The sequence below is a fragment of the Elephantulus edwardii genome, unplaced genomic scaffold (assembly GCF_000299155.1).
Source record: "Elephantulus edwardii isolate Elephantulus edwardi_28Jun2011 unplaced genomic scaffold, EleEdw1.0 scaffold00008, whole genome shotgun sequence".
In the NCBI taxonomy this organism is placed as follows: Eukaryota; Metazoa; Chordata; class Mammalia; order Macroscelidea; family Macroscelididae; genus Elephantulus; species Elephantulus edwardii.
Window position 1 is genome coordinate 11420703 of NW_006399758.1, and position 19285 is coordinate 11439987.

General features: G+C 40.9%; 1 protein-coding gene across 1 annotated transcript in view; it reads left to right on the forward strand.

Annotated features, from left to right (window-relative positions):
* Positions 1-19285, forward strand: part of LOC102856777 (chromosome unknown open reading frame, human C8orf34) — a 429483-nt gene that overhangs the window by 383100 nt on the left and 27098 nt on the right. Inside the window, exon 11 of the mRNA XM_006880533.1 lies at positions 18243-18336. Coding sequence (XP_006880595.1) covers positions 18243-18336 — 94 coding nt within the window. The remainder of the gene's footprint in view (positions 1-18242; positions 18337-19285) is intronic.

Genomic DNA, 19285 nt, shown 5'->3' on the forward strand with positions numbered 1-19285 from the left:
AGGGACATCATGCTGGGCAGAGTGGAGGGACAGCGCAGGAGGGGAAGACCCTCTATGAGGTGGATTGATTCAGTGACTGGGGTAATTGGGATGGATGTGTCAGAGACAGTGAGAATGGCACAGGATAGAGCAGGGTTTAGGGCTGTTGTACATAGGGTCCATATGAGTCGCAAGTGACTCGACGGCACATAACAACAACAACAACAACAACAACATCTATCTATGGTCAACTGATAATCGACAAGGAAATAAAACCCATTGACTGGAGAAATTACAACCACTTTAACAAATTGCACTGGCAAAACTGAATTGCTACCTGAAGAAAGCTGAAACAGGATCCACATCTCACACCATACACAAAAATCACCTCAAGGTAGATTGAAAGACCAAAATCTCAGACTTTCCTCAATCCTGCTGTCTAGCGCGGCCCCGAGCAACTCACACCAGAAACACTTGCTGCAATCACATGAGGCCTTTATTGGCGGAGTTCCAGGTCGACCCGTATCTCATGCAGGAGACAGGGGAGTCGATCCCGAGCCGAGAAAGCAAGGGGTTTTTATAGAGGGTCTAGGGGTTCTTTGGTGTGAAGATTGCTCATTGGCTCTTCGGAAAAGCAGAAGTTCAGTCCTAGGTCAGCCACCTGTTGTTGATACCAGTTAAGATACCGGGTTTTTCCAGTAAGTGTTTGTTCACTCTGTGGTTAGCTAGTTCCTGGAACTTTAATAAACGATTATACAGGATCAAAAGTACAGGCTTCTTACGACACTGGGTGTGGGGACATCGTTAGATAATTTTCCTTTCATTCCCCACTTCTTTTTGTGCAAGGTTCTAATCTTAGAACCAAGACTTTCTGGTGGCAGTGTCATCATACTCAGACTCTCTCACGTTTTGTAGTGATTGATATTGTTGTCTTAGAACCATTAACTGAACACTACTGATGCGATCTTTGACAAAGGTAACAAGCCTATTTATAATACAAGGTCCAACTAACAACAGTATAAACAGGAGTATCAAGGGAGCCATGAGGGTAGACACAAGACTAGTTAACCATGGGGATTTATGAAATAAGCTCTCGAACCATGTTTGCTGAGATTCTCTATCTCGTTTTCTTTTGTCCAACCTTTCTCTTAGCTTTTGCATGGAGTCTTCTATTACTCCTGAATGATCAATATAAAAGCAACAGTCTTCTTTTAGCGTGGCACAGAGACCCCTGTCTTTGAGGAATAATAAATCTAACTCTCTTATATTCTGTAATACTGCTTTAGATAAGGAGGTTAGAGATTCTTTCAGCTGAGTAATTGATGACTCTAAAGCCCGAAGATCCTCGTCTATGGCTGCCCTTAATTTATAGTATTGGTGTCGCCCATAGATGAGTACTGAAGTCCCTGTACTTATTCCTGCAGTTATTCCCCCTACTCCTAATAAGACTGCTAGGGTCATAGTAACAGGTTCTCTGCGAAAGCAGCACTCAGGTGCATGATCAAATTCATTAACAAATTCATTATCTGGGTGATAATATACTCAGGGTATCAGATGAACTAATATACAGTAATCAGAGCTAGAGTTAAAAAACAGCTAAAGAGACACACGGGGTTAATCCAGTTTTGCAGTCCTACCAATATCTGGCATTTGGGACTAAGTATCCCTTGGAGGGGGGCACTTGGATAGTAGTATTACATAATGAGCGTAGATTGCCAAGAGGGTTTCCAATACAGGATCCAGTTCCTGAAACTTCAGTCAAAGTTAACTTTGACTTATTATCCCAGGTGCAGCTATCATGTTCGGTGCTGTTATTATATGTTCCTGTTACAGTGATGTCTTCATAGTAAGGCGGGTTGGTGGCTAAACACAACCAACAAGATTCAGTAGCTTGGGGGTTGGTGTTATTCAGGGCACTAAAGGCTCCTTTAGCTCCTTTAATTAGGTTTAGGAGACGCTCCCTTGCAGCTACAACAATGGAGGCGCTTATACTGATTCTGAGAGCTGATTGGGACGAGAAGTGGACGGGCCTTGGGTGTGAGGGGGTTTAAGGATCAGCAGGATAGGCTTTGACAGAACTTGGTTAGGGCCAACAGGTCGTCTGGTTGGAAGAGTCTCTATTTTGAGCCTGACAATGAGATTAGATCCTACACCTCCCCCATGCTTGTAATACACTAGGCCCACAGGTCATACCATTACTTCATTGCATGGGTTACTTGCACTTTTTACAATGGAGACGCAGCCAAAGAGGATTGTCAGTCCTTTCCAGAGTCCACTGGTCATCTTCGCTGGTCAGAGCTGGCTTGACATGAGAAGCATGGACCCAAGCTGCTATTCCATCTACCTTGACGGCTGTGGGGGTAGTTAGCAGCACCTGATATGGTCCTTTCCAGCGAGGTTCGAGGCTGCTAACCCGATGCCTGCGGACTAAAACTTCATCCCCAACCTGAAAATTATGAGGGAGGGGAGGCAACTTATCAGTATAAGCTTTTCAGACCATTGGCCAGGTCTCTTTCTTAACTAGTTCTAAAGCTTTTAAGCGGGTTAGCAATGAGGTGGAAGCTATAGCATCAACACTATGACATTTTACATCAGTAAGAGGGGGTGGCCCCCCATGCATAATTTCAAAAGGGGTGAGAGCAAATTTCCCTGGGGTGTTCCGCACACGGAACAGTGCGAAGGGAAGGAGAGTAATCCAATCTTTTACACCAGTCTCAGTAGCTACTTTAGTTAAGGTCTCTTTTAGAGTTCTATTCATCCTTTCTACCTGACCTGAGCTCTGGGGTCTATAAGCACAATGCAATTTCCAATTTACCCCCAGTTGTTTGGCCAGTCCCTGACTCACCTGGGCAACAAAGGCTGGGCTATTGTCTGACCCAATTACCTTAGGGATCCCGAATCATGGAAAAATTTCTTCCAAGATTTTCTTAACAACCACATTCGCAGTTTCTTGCTTGGTGGGGAATACTTCAACCCATCCTGAGAAGGTGTCTACAAATACTAGCAGATACTTAGAGTTATAAATGGTGACTTTTACTTCAGTAAAATCCACTTCCCAATATGCTCCAGGTCGGTCTCCTCTCAGTCTCTTACCGGCTGACGCGGCAGCAGTCTTTGCATTTGTTAAGGCACAGGCTTTACAGTTTTCTACAATTTCTTGAACGATTTTACTTAATTTCAATATTCGGAACTCAGAGGTTTTGATGAGGGCTTTTAATTTCTTTGCTCCTTAGTGGGTCAGATAGTGTATTTGTTTTACATACTCTTTACCTTCCTTCTGAGGAAGAACTTTTTTGTTCTCTTGGTCTATTATAGCTCCTTCTGAGTTCTTATTAGTCAATCCTAAGCGAGACAGTTCCTGTTCTTTTAACCAATCTACGGGGTCCGAATCCTTGGCTTCTGTCTCTGGTTCATGGAGCCTATATTCTTCTTCCAGTTCAACTACTAGGGCTAGGGTGTTGGGCTTGTTGTTTCCCCAGGTAACTTCAGGCCCTCTTGGAGTGAACTGAATCTGGGCTTTCAGTTTAGTTAGGAGATCTCTTCCTAAGAGTGGGGCTGGACACTCCGGTATAATAAGAAAAGAGTGGGTCACTTGATTTTTTCCTAGATCTATAGTCCGTTCCATGGTCCATGGGCAGAATTTCTGTCCAGTGGCCCCTAGCACCACTGACTTCTTTGTACTAATCCTTCCTAGGGGCTGCTTCAGAACTGAATGTTGTGCCCCTGTGTCTACTAGGAAGTTAACGGGGGTCCCCTCCACAGATATGGTTACCCTAGGATCGGGGAGAGGATCTGAGCCCCGTCTCCCCTAGTCTTCATCTAGGGTGAGAATTTTTGACGGTTTATTCTTTTTCTTGGGGCACTCTCCAGCCCAGTGTCCTTTGTCCTTGCAATATGCACACTGGTCTTTGTCCCACTGCAGTTTCTTTTCATATCGTTTCGATTCCTTAGTGCCTGGGTGCCCTGTCCCTGTCTGTCTAGGTCCTGTTCTACTTCCCTCTTTTTCACTTACTACTGCGGCCAAGATTTTTGTCAAATTCCTCTCCTGACGGCGGTCCCGCCGGTCTTCTCATTCCTCTTTCTTTCTTTTCTCTCTCTGCCTTCTCTTCCTCCATCTCTCTCTTATGGTACACTTTCTCAGCTTCATTTACCACAACTCTTAATGTAAAATCCTGCAACTCCTCTATGCACTGTAGTTTCTTTCTAATGTTTGGAGCGGACTGCCCAATGAAAGCCATATCTACTGCTGCTTTTTGTCCTTCTGACCCTGGGTCAAAGGGAGTGTATCTCCTATAGGCATCGATTAGTCTTTCTAGGAACACAGAGGGGGGTTCAGTAGGCCCTTGAAGGACTTCTCTTACCTTGGCCAAATTAGTGGGGCATCGTGCAGACCCTCTGAGACCCACTACAAGAGCCCGGCGATAGACGGATAGCTGCTCCCTACCTTCAGCAGTGATATAATCCCAATTGGGGCGAACGAGAGGAAATCCCGCGTCCATGGCCGCAGGAGTCTGAACTGGTTGTCCTGCGCATCTCGGACGTTTTTCCTGGCTTCTGTCTGAATTCTCTCTCGCTCCTCAGTAGTGAAGAGGACCTGGAGAAGTTGCTGGCAATCGTCCCAGGTAGGTTGGTGAGAGAACATGAGGGACTCAATTAGTCCAATAAGCTCTGTGGGGTTATCTGAAAAGGAAGGATGGTTAGTCTTCCAATTATAGAGGTCAGCAGATGAAAAAAGCCAGTACTGGAGGGTTTGGAGTTGTCCTGGTTCTGGGCCCCCCCCGTATGCTCGCAAGGGGAGAGCCACCGTGGAGTCTGGGCTCTCTAGACCCCTCCGACTGCGGGTCCCTCGTGCTGGTCCTTGGGAGGCACTTGCAGGTATGGGGGGACCCAGGTCGGCTTGGCCCTGACATGGGGGAGGATTGTGGCATATCTCAGGCCACTCAGGTGGGTTGTCAATCTCAGGATAAATTTTGGGTGGTGCTGAGGGCGTAGCTCCTGAGGCCAGGGGAGCTCTAGACTCAGGAGCTCGGGGTTTTAGGGCCATTGCACGAGGAGGGGTGGTGTTTTTCTTCAATACCCAGGGTTATACCCACGACGGTGGATTCTGCACTAAGTCTAGCCACACGATGATGTATGGCTGTTGGTCAGGATGCGTGCTTGGTCCTTCCTGAAAAACAAGATCTTTAACTGCCAAAATGATGGTTAGGTCAAATGTTCCCTCTGGTGGCCAACCAACTCCTAAAGTGGGCCACTCAGAGTAACAGAAGGTTTGCCAAGGTCCTTTTCTAACATTGACAGAGAGATTATTAGCCCTGGTTCTTACTTCAGAAAAATGTTCTAAAGTAAAAGATAGAGGAGTCGTCACTTTATGTCCCATAGTAGTCGGCCACAGAACACAACAGACACTCACAAGAAATACAAGACACACAAGAAGCTCTCTTCGTGACAACCAATTGAAAGCTGCTTCAGACGGGGGGCCCTCTGGACCCCTTCTCTCAGGTGGGACACTCTAAGCCCCTCAGACGGATCAGAGACTGTTAAAGTCTCTGGATCCGTATTCCACCCAAAGGGACGTCTCCCCAGGGCTGCGGCTTGTGGTCCTCAGGCACGTCTGCTTACCACAGTCGTCCAGCCCTGACGGGCATACGACAGCCACAAACTGAAAGTAAAATAGACTTATGGACACACAGGTTTGGCGGCGCCACACAGACAGAGAAAAATTGAGGATCCTCTTACCTCCAAGTGGTTGGTGGGGTTGCGGGTGGTCGCGCTGATCCTGGACGAGCCCCCAAATGAAAGACCAAAATCTCGGACTTTCCTCGATCCTGCTGTCTAGCTCGGCCCCGAGCAACTCATACCAGAAACACTTGCTGCAATCACATGAGGCCTTTATTGGCGGAGCTCCGGGTCGACCCGTTTCTCACGCAGGAGACAGGGGAGTCGACTCTGAGCCGAGAAACCAAGGGGTTTTTATAGAGGGTCTAGGGGTTCTTTGGCCTGAAGATTGCTCATTGGCTCTTCAGAAAAGCAGAAGTTCAGTCCCAAGTCAGCCACCTGTTGTTGATACCAGTTAAGATACCGGGTTTTTCCAGTAAGTGTTTGTTCGCTTTGTGGCTAGCTGGTTCCTGGAACATAAACGATTACACAAGATCAAAAGTACAGGTTCTTACGACACTGGGTGTGGGGACATTGTTCGAAAATTTTCCTTTCAGATAACAGAATTGGAAGTAAACCCCCAAATCATAAAATCCATAAGAGACAAACGAGGACCAAGCTAACAAGCCTTAGTTTATGGTTTAAAGGACTGCCAAATACATACAGAAATGTACAATCCGAAGATGATAAAATTGATGCATGGCACCTTCTAAAGATTAAATCCCTGTGTTCATAAAAAACCTTTTCCAACAGGATGAAAAGAAAATCTGATTGGTAATAAACATTTGGCAATGCCATCTCAGACAAGAGTCTCATAATGAAAATTTATGGAAAACTCCTGGGCCTCCACAAGAAAGTCTGATAACCCAATTACAAAATGAGCAAAAGACATGTAAAGAATTTTCACACAGGAAGATATTCAAATGGTCAACAGACAAATGAAGAAATGCTCCAAATCCCTGGCAGTGAGATATAAGCAAATCAAAACCACAATGAGATACTATCTCAGTCCAGTAATAAATGTTGGAAAGGACGTGGTGAGGTAGGAACTCTTTCACATTGTTGATGGGTTTGTACAATGGTACAATCACTCTGGAAGGCATTTTGGTGCTTCCTCAAAGAGGTGAACATAAAAATTCCATATGGCCCCTTTATTCCATGTCTTGGAATATACCCCAAGAAAATGAGAACTGAAGCTCAGATGGAAACTTGTACACCAGTGTTCATAGCAGCATTAATCACCATCAAAAGAACATGGAAACAGCCCAGATGTCCAAACACAAACAAATGGATTGAGATGTTGTCATCCATTCATATAATGGAATACCATGCAGCTTGCAGGAGCAATCATTTTGTAAATCACTATCTAAAGTGGGAGAGACTGGAAAACATTATGCCGAGTGAATTAACAACTCAGTCTCACAAGGATGGATACTGTGTAAAACCATTATTGTAGAATGAGTATGAGGATCCAAAGCCCGAGGGAGGGTGGAAATATAGGGGTGAGGAGGGTAGGGTGTTAATCATAGGGTTGCACAATTCGATGGGTGGGTGGGGGAAAAAGGAAGAATCTTTTGTGAAAAACAATGTATTCAAACTTTAAATAAATCAGAGTAATATAAAAAATAAAATTAAAAATCTAAATACTGATGAATATTTACATTATAAATTCTGGTGGACCTCTGGTGGCCTAGTGGCAAGAAGCTGCACTGCAATCCCAGAGACACATGGTTCAAATCCACCAGATGCTCTGCCGGGGAAGGAGGGACAATCTCCTCCTGTACCAGTTAGATCTGATTTGACGGTACACTCACATACAAAATAATAAAATAAAAATAAAAAAAATTCAAAATTCTGATACTGAATTTCTCTCACTTTCTGATTTTTGGAAGTATATTTCCAGGCCTTGACTCTGAGATGCTTTGGGGTTAACTAGAATTATTAACACATTGGCCATTTGCACCACCCAGACCTTTCAAAGTAAATACTATAGATCATATAATTCAGAATCTCTAAACCCTTAAATTCATCCTGAGGGGAAGTGATGAAGCTCATCTCTAATATGATAGGGATTTAAATTTTAATAGCTGTTGTTTTGGTATATATTTTTCATAATCAATAAACCAATACAGTTATATTATTAGTTGTTGATTGCAGTCAAGTTGAGCATGACTCATAGTGATCCTATGAACAAAAGGGCTGGACCCTTCCACAACCATCGCCATTTACAGCGATTTTACAGCGTTTCCAGAGGCATGCTGTTTAGGAAGTGGATGTCACTATTTGCTTAGCTTCTCCCTAATGGTATTTTTGTTTTGTTTTGTTTTGTTTTCAGTTTTGGGATCTTATTCAAAACACCATGGCCTGTATCAGACGCACCTTAGTCTCCAGAGAGACACCACTGCTATTCAGCACTTAAGCACTTTGATACAGGCCATGGTCTTCGCAATCACCTGTTATGCATCAGAGAGTTGGACAATGACCAAGGAGGATAGAAGGAGAATTAATGCCTTTGAGCTGTGGTGCTGGAGAAGAGTATTGAGAATACCATGGACTGCTAGGAAAACAAACAGATTTGTCCTGGAAAGGGTTAAACCGGGTGGCTCCTTGGAGGCAAGGATTCTGAGGCTCCGTCTAACTTACTTTGGACATGTTGTGAGGAGAGACTGGTCCTTAGAGAGGGACATCATGCTTGGGAGGGTGGAGGGATGGCACAGGAGAGGAAGGCCCTCTATGAGGTGGATTGATTCAGTGACTGGGATAATTGGGATGGGTTTGTCAGGGGCAATGAGATTGGCATGGTTTAGGGCTGTTGTACATAGGGTCGCTATGAGTCGCAGGCGACTCGACGGCACATAACAACAACAACAACAACATTCAAAACACCACTGTTATATTTGGTTCAGGTATCTCTGTAAACTATTTTTGGCTGGGATTTTACTTCAGATGTCCTTTGACTTTGATAATCTTAATAGTTTTGAGAAAGCTCTAATGGCTTCATAGGTAAAAAAGTTGTACTGATACCTCCAAGTCAGGTAGGTGGTTCAAATCTGATAGTTGCTCCATGGGAAAAAGATAGGAAATGTCCTCTGGTAAGATTATAGCCTCCTAAAATCCATTGGAGTGTCACCTATGAGTCAGATCCAACTCTGGCAATGAATTGTTTCTTGTAATAGTTTAGAAAAGATTGAAGTTGTCAATGATTGATTTTTACTTGGATCCACAATCAACACACATAGTAACAGCAGTCAAGAAATTAAAAGACACATTGTTGCTTTTGGGAAAAAAATCTCTGTTATCAAAAAGAGCAAGGATGTCATCTTAAAGATTGAGATGTGTCATGAAAAGCCGTATTTTCAGTTGTTTGCTATTCATCTGAGTATTGGGCAATGAATCAGATATCTTTGAATTATAGTGTTGGAAAAGAGTACTGATTAATCCATGGACTTCCAGCAGAACAAACAAGTCTGTCTTGAAGGAAGTGAAACCAGGATGGTCCTTAGAGACAAAGATGTTTTCCTTTACCTGGTGTTTGCAAAGTGTGATATGTTTGGTCAGAAACTGTCCGTTCCTGAATATTTGTCCAATGTAAGATAGATGAGGCTTTGTCACTCTTGAGTTTAAAGAGAAGTCTAGTTTTATGCCTTCTAGGATAAATTTGTCCATTTTTCTAGAAGTCCATTCACTGTTCTTTGCCAAATGACAATTTGAATGTGCCAATTCTTCTGCATTTTTTATAAAAAAAATTTTCACCTATATATGAGAGTATAGTAAAAATACGGTATTGGTCAATTGTACTTTAGTCATCAAAGTGGCATTTTTACACTTATTTATTGGTTTGCATATAACCATTCATATAAATCATATTTAATATGTTTACTTTGTGTTCTGTACAGGCATTCATACGCATAATATTTTTATCATTAAAATTAATCTATGCCTATTAACAACTTATCTTTTCAAGTCACTATCGAACATTATTCATTTCAAATATGTTTTATAAGAAACATAAACGCAGGATATAGACATGGATTTCACCTGATGGTATGCATAGGAATCAGATTGATTATATCTGCAGAAAGAACTGCTGTAGAAGCTCAATATCAGCTGTGAAAATTAGAACAGGAGCTGATTGTGGAACAGTCCACCTACTATTCATATGCAAGTTCAAGCTGAAGCTTGGAAAATGAAATTGAATCCACAGGAACTAAAATATGACCTTGAGTATATCCCATCTGAGTTTCAGAACCATCTCAGGAACAGGTTTGAGGCCTTGAACACCAATGAGTGAAAACCAGATGAGTTGTGGGAGGATATCAAGAGTACCATCCAGGAAGAGTGTAAGAGGTCATTACAAACACAGAGGAGGAAGCCAAAGCAAAAAGAAAAATTCAACATACTAAAGAGCTGAACAGAAGATTTCAAAAGGCAGCACAGGATAACAAAGCAAAATATTACAATGAAGTGTGCAAGGAGCTGGAATCAGAAAATAAAAAGGGCCAAACTTGCTCAGCATTTCTTAAGCTCAAGGAACTGAAGAACAAATTCAAACCTTGAGTTGCTATAATTAAGGATGCTTTAGGCAGAATATTAAATGATCCATGAAGTATTAAAAGAAGATGTAAAGAATATACTGAGTCATTGTATCGAAAGGAATTGTCAGACACAGAGAATTTAATAAAACAACATATGAGCAAGAGCCTATGGTCATGAAGGAAGAAGTTCAAGCTGCTTTGAAGGAATTAGCAAAAAATGAAGCCCCAGGAATAGATGGTATACCGATTGACATATTTCAATTGAAAGATGCTGCCTTGCATGTCCTCAGCAAGTTGTGTCAAGAAATCTGGAGGACAACCATTTGGCCAACTGACTGGAAGAGATTCTATATTTGTTCCCATTGCAAAGCAAGGTGACCCAACAGAGTGTGGAAATTTTAGAACAGTATCGTTGATATCACATGCAAACAAGAGTCTGCTGAAGATCATCCATAAATGACTGGAACAACACATCAGCAGAGAACTGCCAGCAGTCCATGCCAGGTTTAGAAGGGGTCGTGGTACTATGGATATTGTAGCTAATGTTAAATGGATCTTAGCTGAAAGCAGGGAATACCAGAGGAATGTCTATCTGTGTTTTATTGATTATGCAATAGCATTTGACTGTGTGGATCATAACAAACTGTGGCTGAATCTGAGAAGAATGGGAATCCCAGAACACTTGATTGTGCTAATGAGAAACCTATACTTGGACCAGGAAGCAGTTGTCAGAACAAAGCAAAGAAACACTGCATGGTTCAAAATTGGGAAGGGCATACACCAGGTATGTGTCTTGTCTCCATACCTTTTCAACTTACATGCAGAACAGATTATCTAGGAGGCTGGGCTCTGAGGAGAAGTGTGGCATCAGGATTGGTGGAATTACCATCAACAGTCTGCATTATGCAGATGGCACAACCTTGCTTGCTGAAACTGAAGAGGACCTGAAGCGCTTGCCGCAGAGGGTCAAGGATTGCAGACTTCAATATGGATTGAGGCTCAATATCAAGAAGACAAAGATCCCCACCATTGGGCCAATTGGCAGCATCAGGATGGATGGTGAATAGATTGAGATTGTTCACAGCTTTAGTTTACTTGGCTCCATAGTCAACTCACTTTGCACCAGTAGCCAGGAAATTAAGACATATTGCAATGGGAAAGTCTGCTGTTGAGCAGTGTTGTCACTCTGGAGACTAAGTTCTTTCTGATACAGGCCATGGTCTTTGCAATCACTTGCTATGCATCAGAGAGCTGAAAAATGACTAGGGATGATAGAAGGAGAATTGATGCCTTTGAGCTGTAGTGCTGGAGAAGAGTATTGAATGCTCCACGGACTGCTAAGAAAATGAACAGGTTCATCATGGAGAGGGTTAAAACAGGCTGCCCCTTGGACGCAAGGATTCTGAGGCTCCGTCTAACATACTTTGGACATGTTGCAAGGAGGGACCATTTCTTGGAGAGGGACATCACGCTTGGGAGGGTGGAGGGACAGCACAGGATGGGAAGATCGTCTATGAGGTTCATTGATTCAGTAATTGGGGTAATCGGGATGGGTGTGTTAGAGATAATGAGATTGGCACTGGACAGAGCAGGGTTTAGGGCCATTGTACGTAGGGTCACTATGAGTCTCAAGCTACTCGACGGCACATAACAACGTTGAACCTTTACCGTTAACCCTCTCTCCACCCACCAACCTCTGCTCTCCTAGTGATTTTTCCTCCCTTGACCTTTTTCTGCCCTCTCTTCTCTCCTTCCTCTCCTCTTTTAAAAAATTATACATATGTTCCTCAGTTAACATCTTATTTTAATTATTATGCTCTTATATAGTATTTGTCCTATGTTACTGTGTTACTTCACTCAGAACAATTCTTTTTAGACTTTCCCATGTTATAAAATATTTTATGAAATCATTGTTAGTGGTATATAATATTCCATTGTGTGGATAAACCACAGTTTCTCAATGCATTCATATATTGATGAGTATTTGAGCTGTTTCCATTTTTACTACTTGATGGGGAAATTTAGCTGTTTTGATTGTTGACTATTATGGATAATTCTGCTAAGAACTTAGTTGTGCATATGTTTACTCATGTCTCAGTCCTGATTTCTTTGGGATATGTACGTAGAAGTGGAATAGGTAAGAGGCATTTCTGTTTTCAGCTCTTTGGGGAAACATCAAACTGATTTCCGTAGTGGTTCCACCATTTTTCAATCCCAGTGTATAAAAGTTACAGTCTCTCTGTAGCCTCTCCAACATTTATTGTTGCTACTATGTTAAACTTTGCTACTGGTGCTGGGGTGCTATAGTATCTTACTGTTGCTTTAAAAAATTATTGTGATTTCAATGAAAGTTTAGAGAAAAACTGGATTTTTCATTTATTCTTTGTTGTACGTTTCCTCCCAACCCTCTCCCAAGTTCGCTTTAAAAAATATATTCATTCATTGTTGCATAATTTCCTCCCTCTGTCAGTTCACTTTATGCACTTCTTATCTCACATTATTTTCATACAAATAATATGTAATCATATATTCCTTTAAAACAGTTCTTTCCTTCATCTGTCTCAATGCAGTGTTCATTATTTATCCCATTTGATTTACATCTCTCTACTAGTGATTTTAAGCATTTCTTCCTGTGTTCCTTTGGCCATTTCAATTGACCCCTTGGGTGAAGAAGATTTTTATGTCTTTTGTCCACTTTTTGATTTGGTTTTCAGTGTTTTTCTTGTGGAGGCACTAAAGTATTTCGTAAAAAAATTCAAAATCTTATGTCTGAAATGTCATTGTCACAGGAGTTTTCTTTTAAGAAGGTCCCATTTGTTGATTTTGTCCTTTTCAGGGTGTGCACTTTATTTTACTATTTTGTGTGTGTGTGCGCAGTCAAATAAGATCTGACTGGTACAGGAGGAGTTTGTGCTGTAATGGATTCGAACTGCACACCTCTGGGATTGCAGTGCAGCTTCTTGTCACTAGGCCACCAGAGCTTGCCCAGCATGTGCATTTTTGGTCATGTTTTCAAACCTGTTTATGCCATAGGCTAGGGCTTCTAAATTTGTACTCTTTTTGTTTTTTATAATGTTTATGGTTTTAGGCTTTACCTTTAGATCTGTGATCCACTTTGAGTTGGGTTTTGTGTATGGTATGAGATGTGGATCCTATTTTGGTTTCCTGCAGGTAGATTTCCAGTTTTGCCACACCATTTGTTAAAGAGACTATCATTACCCCATGTGATAGGTTTTGGCGCCTGCGAAGGGAACGGGGCTAGGTCGGCGCCGCCGCCGCCCGGGTCGCGGACCGCTAGCTTTTCAAGTATTGGTTGATAGGAGGTTGATGGGTTGATATCATGATTTTTTATTCTATTCCATTGATCTACGTGTCTGTTGCTGTGCCAGTACTATGCTGTTTTGATTAATACACCTGGATACTATGCTCCAGGTGTGTTACTGGGAGAGACTGTTCCTTAGGAACACCATGCTTGGAAAGGTGGAGCATCGATGAAAGAGAGGAAGACCCTAAACCAGATGAATTGACACACTGATAGCTGCTGTGGACCCAAGTCTGTTAAAAATTGTGAAGGTGACACAGAATAGGATAGGGTCCAGATCTATTGTTCATAGGGTTGCTGTGGGTCATACTTGACTCGAAGACACCTAACAACAACTTCAGTGAGATGCCTTCTTCTGCATTTTTGTTTTCTTTGCCTTTGATTCAGTTGTAAAGATTTTTGTTTACTTTCTATTCAGATGCTATCCATACTGAACACTGCAGTCTTTTACCTTGGAAAGACAGTTGCTATCTTTGTAAAGGTGATGTTGCTACAATAGTCACATAAGGAAAATAAAGAACTGACTCCTTTGTAGGGTCAGGGAAAGCTTTCAACAGAGGAACGACACATAACTTGGAAGAAACGTTTGACATAGAAATATTTGAGGCAGATAAATACATTAAAAATTTGTGGGAGGAAAAATTAGCATGTTACAGTATTAAAGTTGGATTAAGAGTGTTGGCTAAAATTGCATGAGAATGGGAATGGGATTTGCTTTTAGGCCAGACGAGGGTGGATCCTGAAGGTCTTGAATCATCCTGTGATTGATGAGAGGCCCAACAAAGGGTTATGAGCAGAGTGCTGGTTGCATCATATTTCATTTTACAAAACTCATTCTGTTGGGAAATGCAGAGTGTGGAAGAGAGGAAACAATCCCGGAAGACTTCATAACCAGTACCCATTAAATAGTTACTGTCAGGTTCATCTCAATTCAAGGCAACCACGTGTGTGTCATAGTAGAACTGTGATCCTTAAAGTTTTCCAGCTGTGTTTTGTTTGTCTTTTCAAACTGATGGCCAGACCTTTCTTTTGCGGTATCTCTGTGTAGGTTCAAACCTTCAACCGTTTAGTTAAGAAGCAAGCATTTTAACCCTTTAGACTGCCATGTACTCTGATAGGTTTCACAGATGTTTGTGCCAGAATAGGTGGTGATGAGAGTCAATTTTAAGCATTATTCACCATCACAAGAACATGGAAACAGCCCACATATCCACCCATAATCAAATGGATTGAGAAACTGGTGCATTCACACAATGGAATACTGTGCAGCCATCAGGAACAATGTTTTTGAAAAATACTACGTAACTTGAGAGAAACTGGAAAGCATTTTGCTAAGTGAACTCGCTCAGTCTCCTGAGGACAAATACTGCATAGGATCATTATTGTAAAAGTGTAAGAATAACTAGTATAATGTGGGGGGGGTCCAAGGATGGGGGCAGAAAGGGTGGGGGCAAGGGAGTAAGGATGGGTAGAGGGGGAATTCACAGGGTTGCATCACTTGGTGAGTAGAGGGAGGCAGTAAAGGAAATGGAAAGATCAGGCAAGGACCTGAAAAGATGGGGTATTTGTGGGCAGTGGTGTCCAATTCTATAAACACAATGTATGGGAATGATTGTATGAAACATAATGTCACTGAAGGAAAGTATGTGGGCAAAATCAGCATAATAAAAAAGGGGACAATATTTTAAAACCCCAATAACAAAATTATCAATCAGAAAGGAAGACTAAGAATAAGGAAGTATGAAGAGGAAAGAAGAAAAGTGGCACAAAGGGTAACTTAGAATATTTTATCCTTTCTTTGTGACCTTTAATCTCATTAAAGAGTATTTAAAATGTATATGACCAAAAAGAATATTTTTGTGCAATTTTATATTTAAATTCTTCCTGATCATGTTTCCAAGAATTGGTGCCAGTTTCCAGAGAAATATTAATTCAGAAAGGAACATAGTTAGATGTTTCCATTTATTAAAAGTCTAAATTGTAAAAAAAAAAAAAGCCTAAATTGTATTAAAAGGAGGATGCAAAAATAAAATGTATTCAGAGTTTGAGACATGTCAATGGTACAAAAAAGTTTCTTTAACTTGGAACTATTCTATGCCATGGGAATTTTTTTATTATTATTTGTATTTTAATGAAAGGTTACAGAGACATTGGATTTCCATTCATTCAGTGTTGCGCTCTTTTCTCCCAGCCCAATCCTTGCCCTAGTTTGCTTTTCTCTTTGAAAAGTTAAGAAAAATAAAAGTTCTGTTTTATACAGTCCCCTCCCAGTCCTCTCCATTATGCAGCTTTCATTCTGGACTCTTGTCATGACAATAATACCTAATCATATATTTCTCCTAAACAGTTCTCCCTTTCATCTGTTTAAAGGCAGTATACATTATTTATCTATCCCCTCTTAGTATTTCCCCAACTCCGACATCAGTCCCACTTTATAAGAGTGGCACTATGCAGTATTTGTCCTTTAGTGACTGAGATTTTTCACTCAGAATAATGTCCTCCAAGGTCACCCATTTTGAATAATATTGCATGAGTTGCTTGTTTTTCAATGCAGAATAGTATTCCATTGTGTGAATATACCACAGTTTCTCTATCCATTCATTCGTTGATAGGCACTTGGGTAGTTTCCAACACTTGGCTATTATGAACAAAGTCTCAATAAACATGGGTGAGCATATATCTGCTTCAGTGGCAGTTCTGGTTTCTTAAGAGTATATTTCCAGTAGTGGAATTGCTGGGTCAAATGGTATCTCTATTTGCAACTTTTTGAGAAAGCGCCACACCTCCTTCCACAGTGGTTGCACCATTTTACACTCCCACCTTATGTAAATAAGGGTTCCAGTTTCTCCACAACCTTGCCAGCATTTGTTTGCTGTTCTGTTAAATTTTGCTATTCTTACTGGGGTGAAATGATATAGTTGTTTTGATTTGCATCTCTTTTAGAGCTAGGGATTTTGAACATTTCTTCATGTGTTTATTTGCTATCTGAATGTCTTCTTTGAAGTGTTGGTTCATATTCCATTTTTCAATTGGGTTATTTACCTGTATCTTGTTGTGGTGCTTGAGTATTTTATAAATTCTAGGTATACGTTCCTTATCAGACATGTCATTAACAAATATTTTCTCCCAGTCTGTGGCTTCCCTTTTTACCCTGTTGGAGAACTTTTTGGATGTACATAGGGATGTGATTCTTAGAAGGTCCCATTCATCTATTTTATCCTCTCCTGGTTGTAGGTTTTTCAAAATTGTTGAAAGACGGTTCATGCTGTGGATTAGGGCTCCTAGAGTTCTTCCAAGCTATTCTTTAATGAATTCTTGGTTTTAGTCCTTGATCCATGTTGAGTTGGTTTTTGTGTATGGAATGAGATGTGGATATTGCTTGTGTTTTCTGCAGATAGTTTTCCAATTTTGCCAAAAATTTTGTTTAAAAAGGCTGTCTTTAACTGATTTCATCTCCTTGTAAAAAAATCAGTTGACCATAGGTTGATAGGCTTATTTCCAGGTTCTCAATTCTTTTTTTTTTTTTTTTAAATTTTTGTGTGCGTGTACCGTCAAATCAGATCTGACTGGTACAGGAGGAGATTGTCCCTCCTTTTCCCGGCAGAGCATCTGGTGGATTCGAACTGTGCGCCTCTGGGATTGTAGTTGCAGCTCCTTGCCACTAGGCCACCAGAGCTCCCCCCCCCTTTTTTTTTTTTTAAATCAGGTTCTCAATTCTATTCCATTGATCTATGTGTCTGTCATTGTACCAGTACCATGCTGTCTTGACCACCAGGGCAGTGTAGTAGGATTTGAAATCAGCGAGTGAGATACTTCCTGCCTTGTTTATCTTGTTAAGAAGTGCTTTGCTTATTTGGGCCCTCTTTCCATCCCAAATGAAATTGGAAATTGGCTTTTCCATCTTGTTGAAGAATGGAATTGGTATTTATATTGGGATTTCATTGAATATGTAAATTGCCTTTGGTAGTACTGTCATTTTCACAATATTGAGTCTTCCTATCCATGAGCAAGGGTTATTCTTCCACGTGTCCAGATCTCTTTTTGTTTCTTTGACTATGATATGCCTTGGTGTTTTTCTTTTGAGGTCTTTTCTATATGGTGTTAACTCAACTTCTTGAATATATATTCTCTCTTTCTTAATTATGCCTGGGAAGTTTTTCTCTAGCAATTCTTCAACAACTTTTTCAGTGACTTTGCTAGCTTTTTCCTGTTCTGGGATTCTGATAATGTGCATATTATTTCTCTTGATGATGTCCCACATTATTCTTAGGTTTTTTTTCTTTTCCTTCCTTTTGGAATCTGCTTTTTGCTCTAGCAGATCAGTGGTGATAATTCTGTCTTCTATTTTACTGGTTCTGTGTTCCACCTCTTCAACTCTGTTCCTGTGTCCCTCCCGTCATGTTGAAACATTGGACCTCATATTTTGTATTGTGGTACCTTGTTTTTCCAGTGCCTCTAATGCCTCATTTGTTTAATTTGCATTGTTTTTGATTGGTTTTTTTTTTAAATCTCCTCCTGATTTTTACTTACAGTGCCCTGCAATTCTTTAAATTTCCCCTTTGAAAATACCAAATCACTGTTCTTTAAAATTCTGTGTCAGAAAGTTCCATCAGACTTTCTGGCTTCAGTAAGGGAAAACTCTTTTTAGTGAGTTTTGAATATGCCACACATGGAGGCTGAAATGTTCATCCACCTCAGTGTGTGCAATATCAGCCTAGAGTTTCATCTGAAATACTTTTGTTCTTTGGCAGGATGAATCGTTAAAGCAACTGCAGGTCGTTCATCAGCCATGGATCTTGCCAAGTGACACAGAGAGTGAAGGAGTAGAAACAGAACAAGATAAACGTGAGTAGACATCACTGTTTATTGCCAAGTTGCTTTTAGCTACAGGAAATTTATAATAAAAGTATTTCATAGCCTAAGAAAAAGTATTCCATAGCCTAGAACAACTTCTGCAAAAAAGTTAAGCTTGATTATGAAAAACACATTTTTAAAAAAAAGCAATACTCAGGCCTACAAATTTTGATTCAATGACATTTTAATTGTGGCGCTGAGACTTCTAAACTAACTTTCAGGAAAGAAGTGTAGCAACTGCAAAGGAGGAGGTTTTCTTCCTGAAAATTCACTTGGAATATCTATTCGGAATGCAAATCTTCTACAAGTTCTTTAGAAATGTATCAGTGATAATTCTTTTTACATTCAAAATATGTTATGGTAGCCAATTATTAAGCATGAAAAGATATTACTGAGAAGCATATAGATGTCTATAAAAACTGTTCAAGATTCATAAGTGTGGTTAATGTCTCATAAAGGTACTAACAAAAATTGAACATATAGTTCATAACTTTGCCCTTGGATTGAAATTGGAACAGAGATAAAGTACTATGCTACTGTAAAGGGAGCGCTGGTGACCTATTAAGTAAGGAGTTACACTGCCAACCCAAAATCAAGTAGTTCAAATCGACCACTTCTTAGTACAAAGATGGACAATCTTTTGTCATGCAATTTCAGCTTCCAAAAAACCTGAAAGATAATCAGCTGTGAGTCTTCCTTGAATCCACAGTCAACACACTTGACACCAGCAGCCAAGAGATTAGGCGATACATTGCAATAGAAAAGTCTGCAGTCAGATACCTCTCCAAAATCCTGAAGAGAAATGATGTCGGTTCGAAGACCAACGTACTCCCAATTTAATCTGTGTTCTTTCCAATCATCTGCTGTCTGAGAGCTGGGCAGTGAATAAGGATGACTGAAAGACTGATGCCTTTGAGTTGTGGTGTAGGAGAAGAGTCTG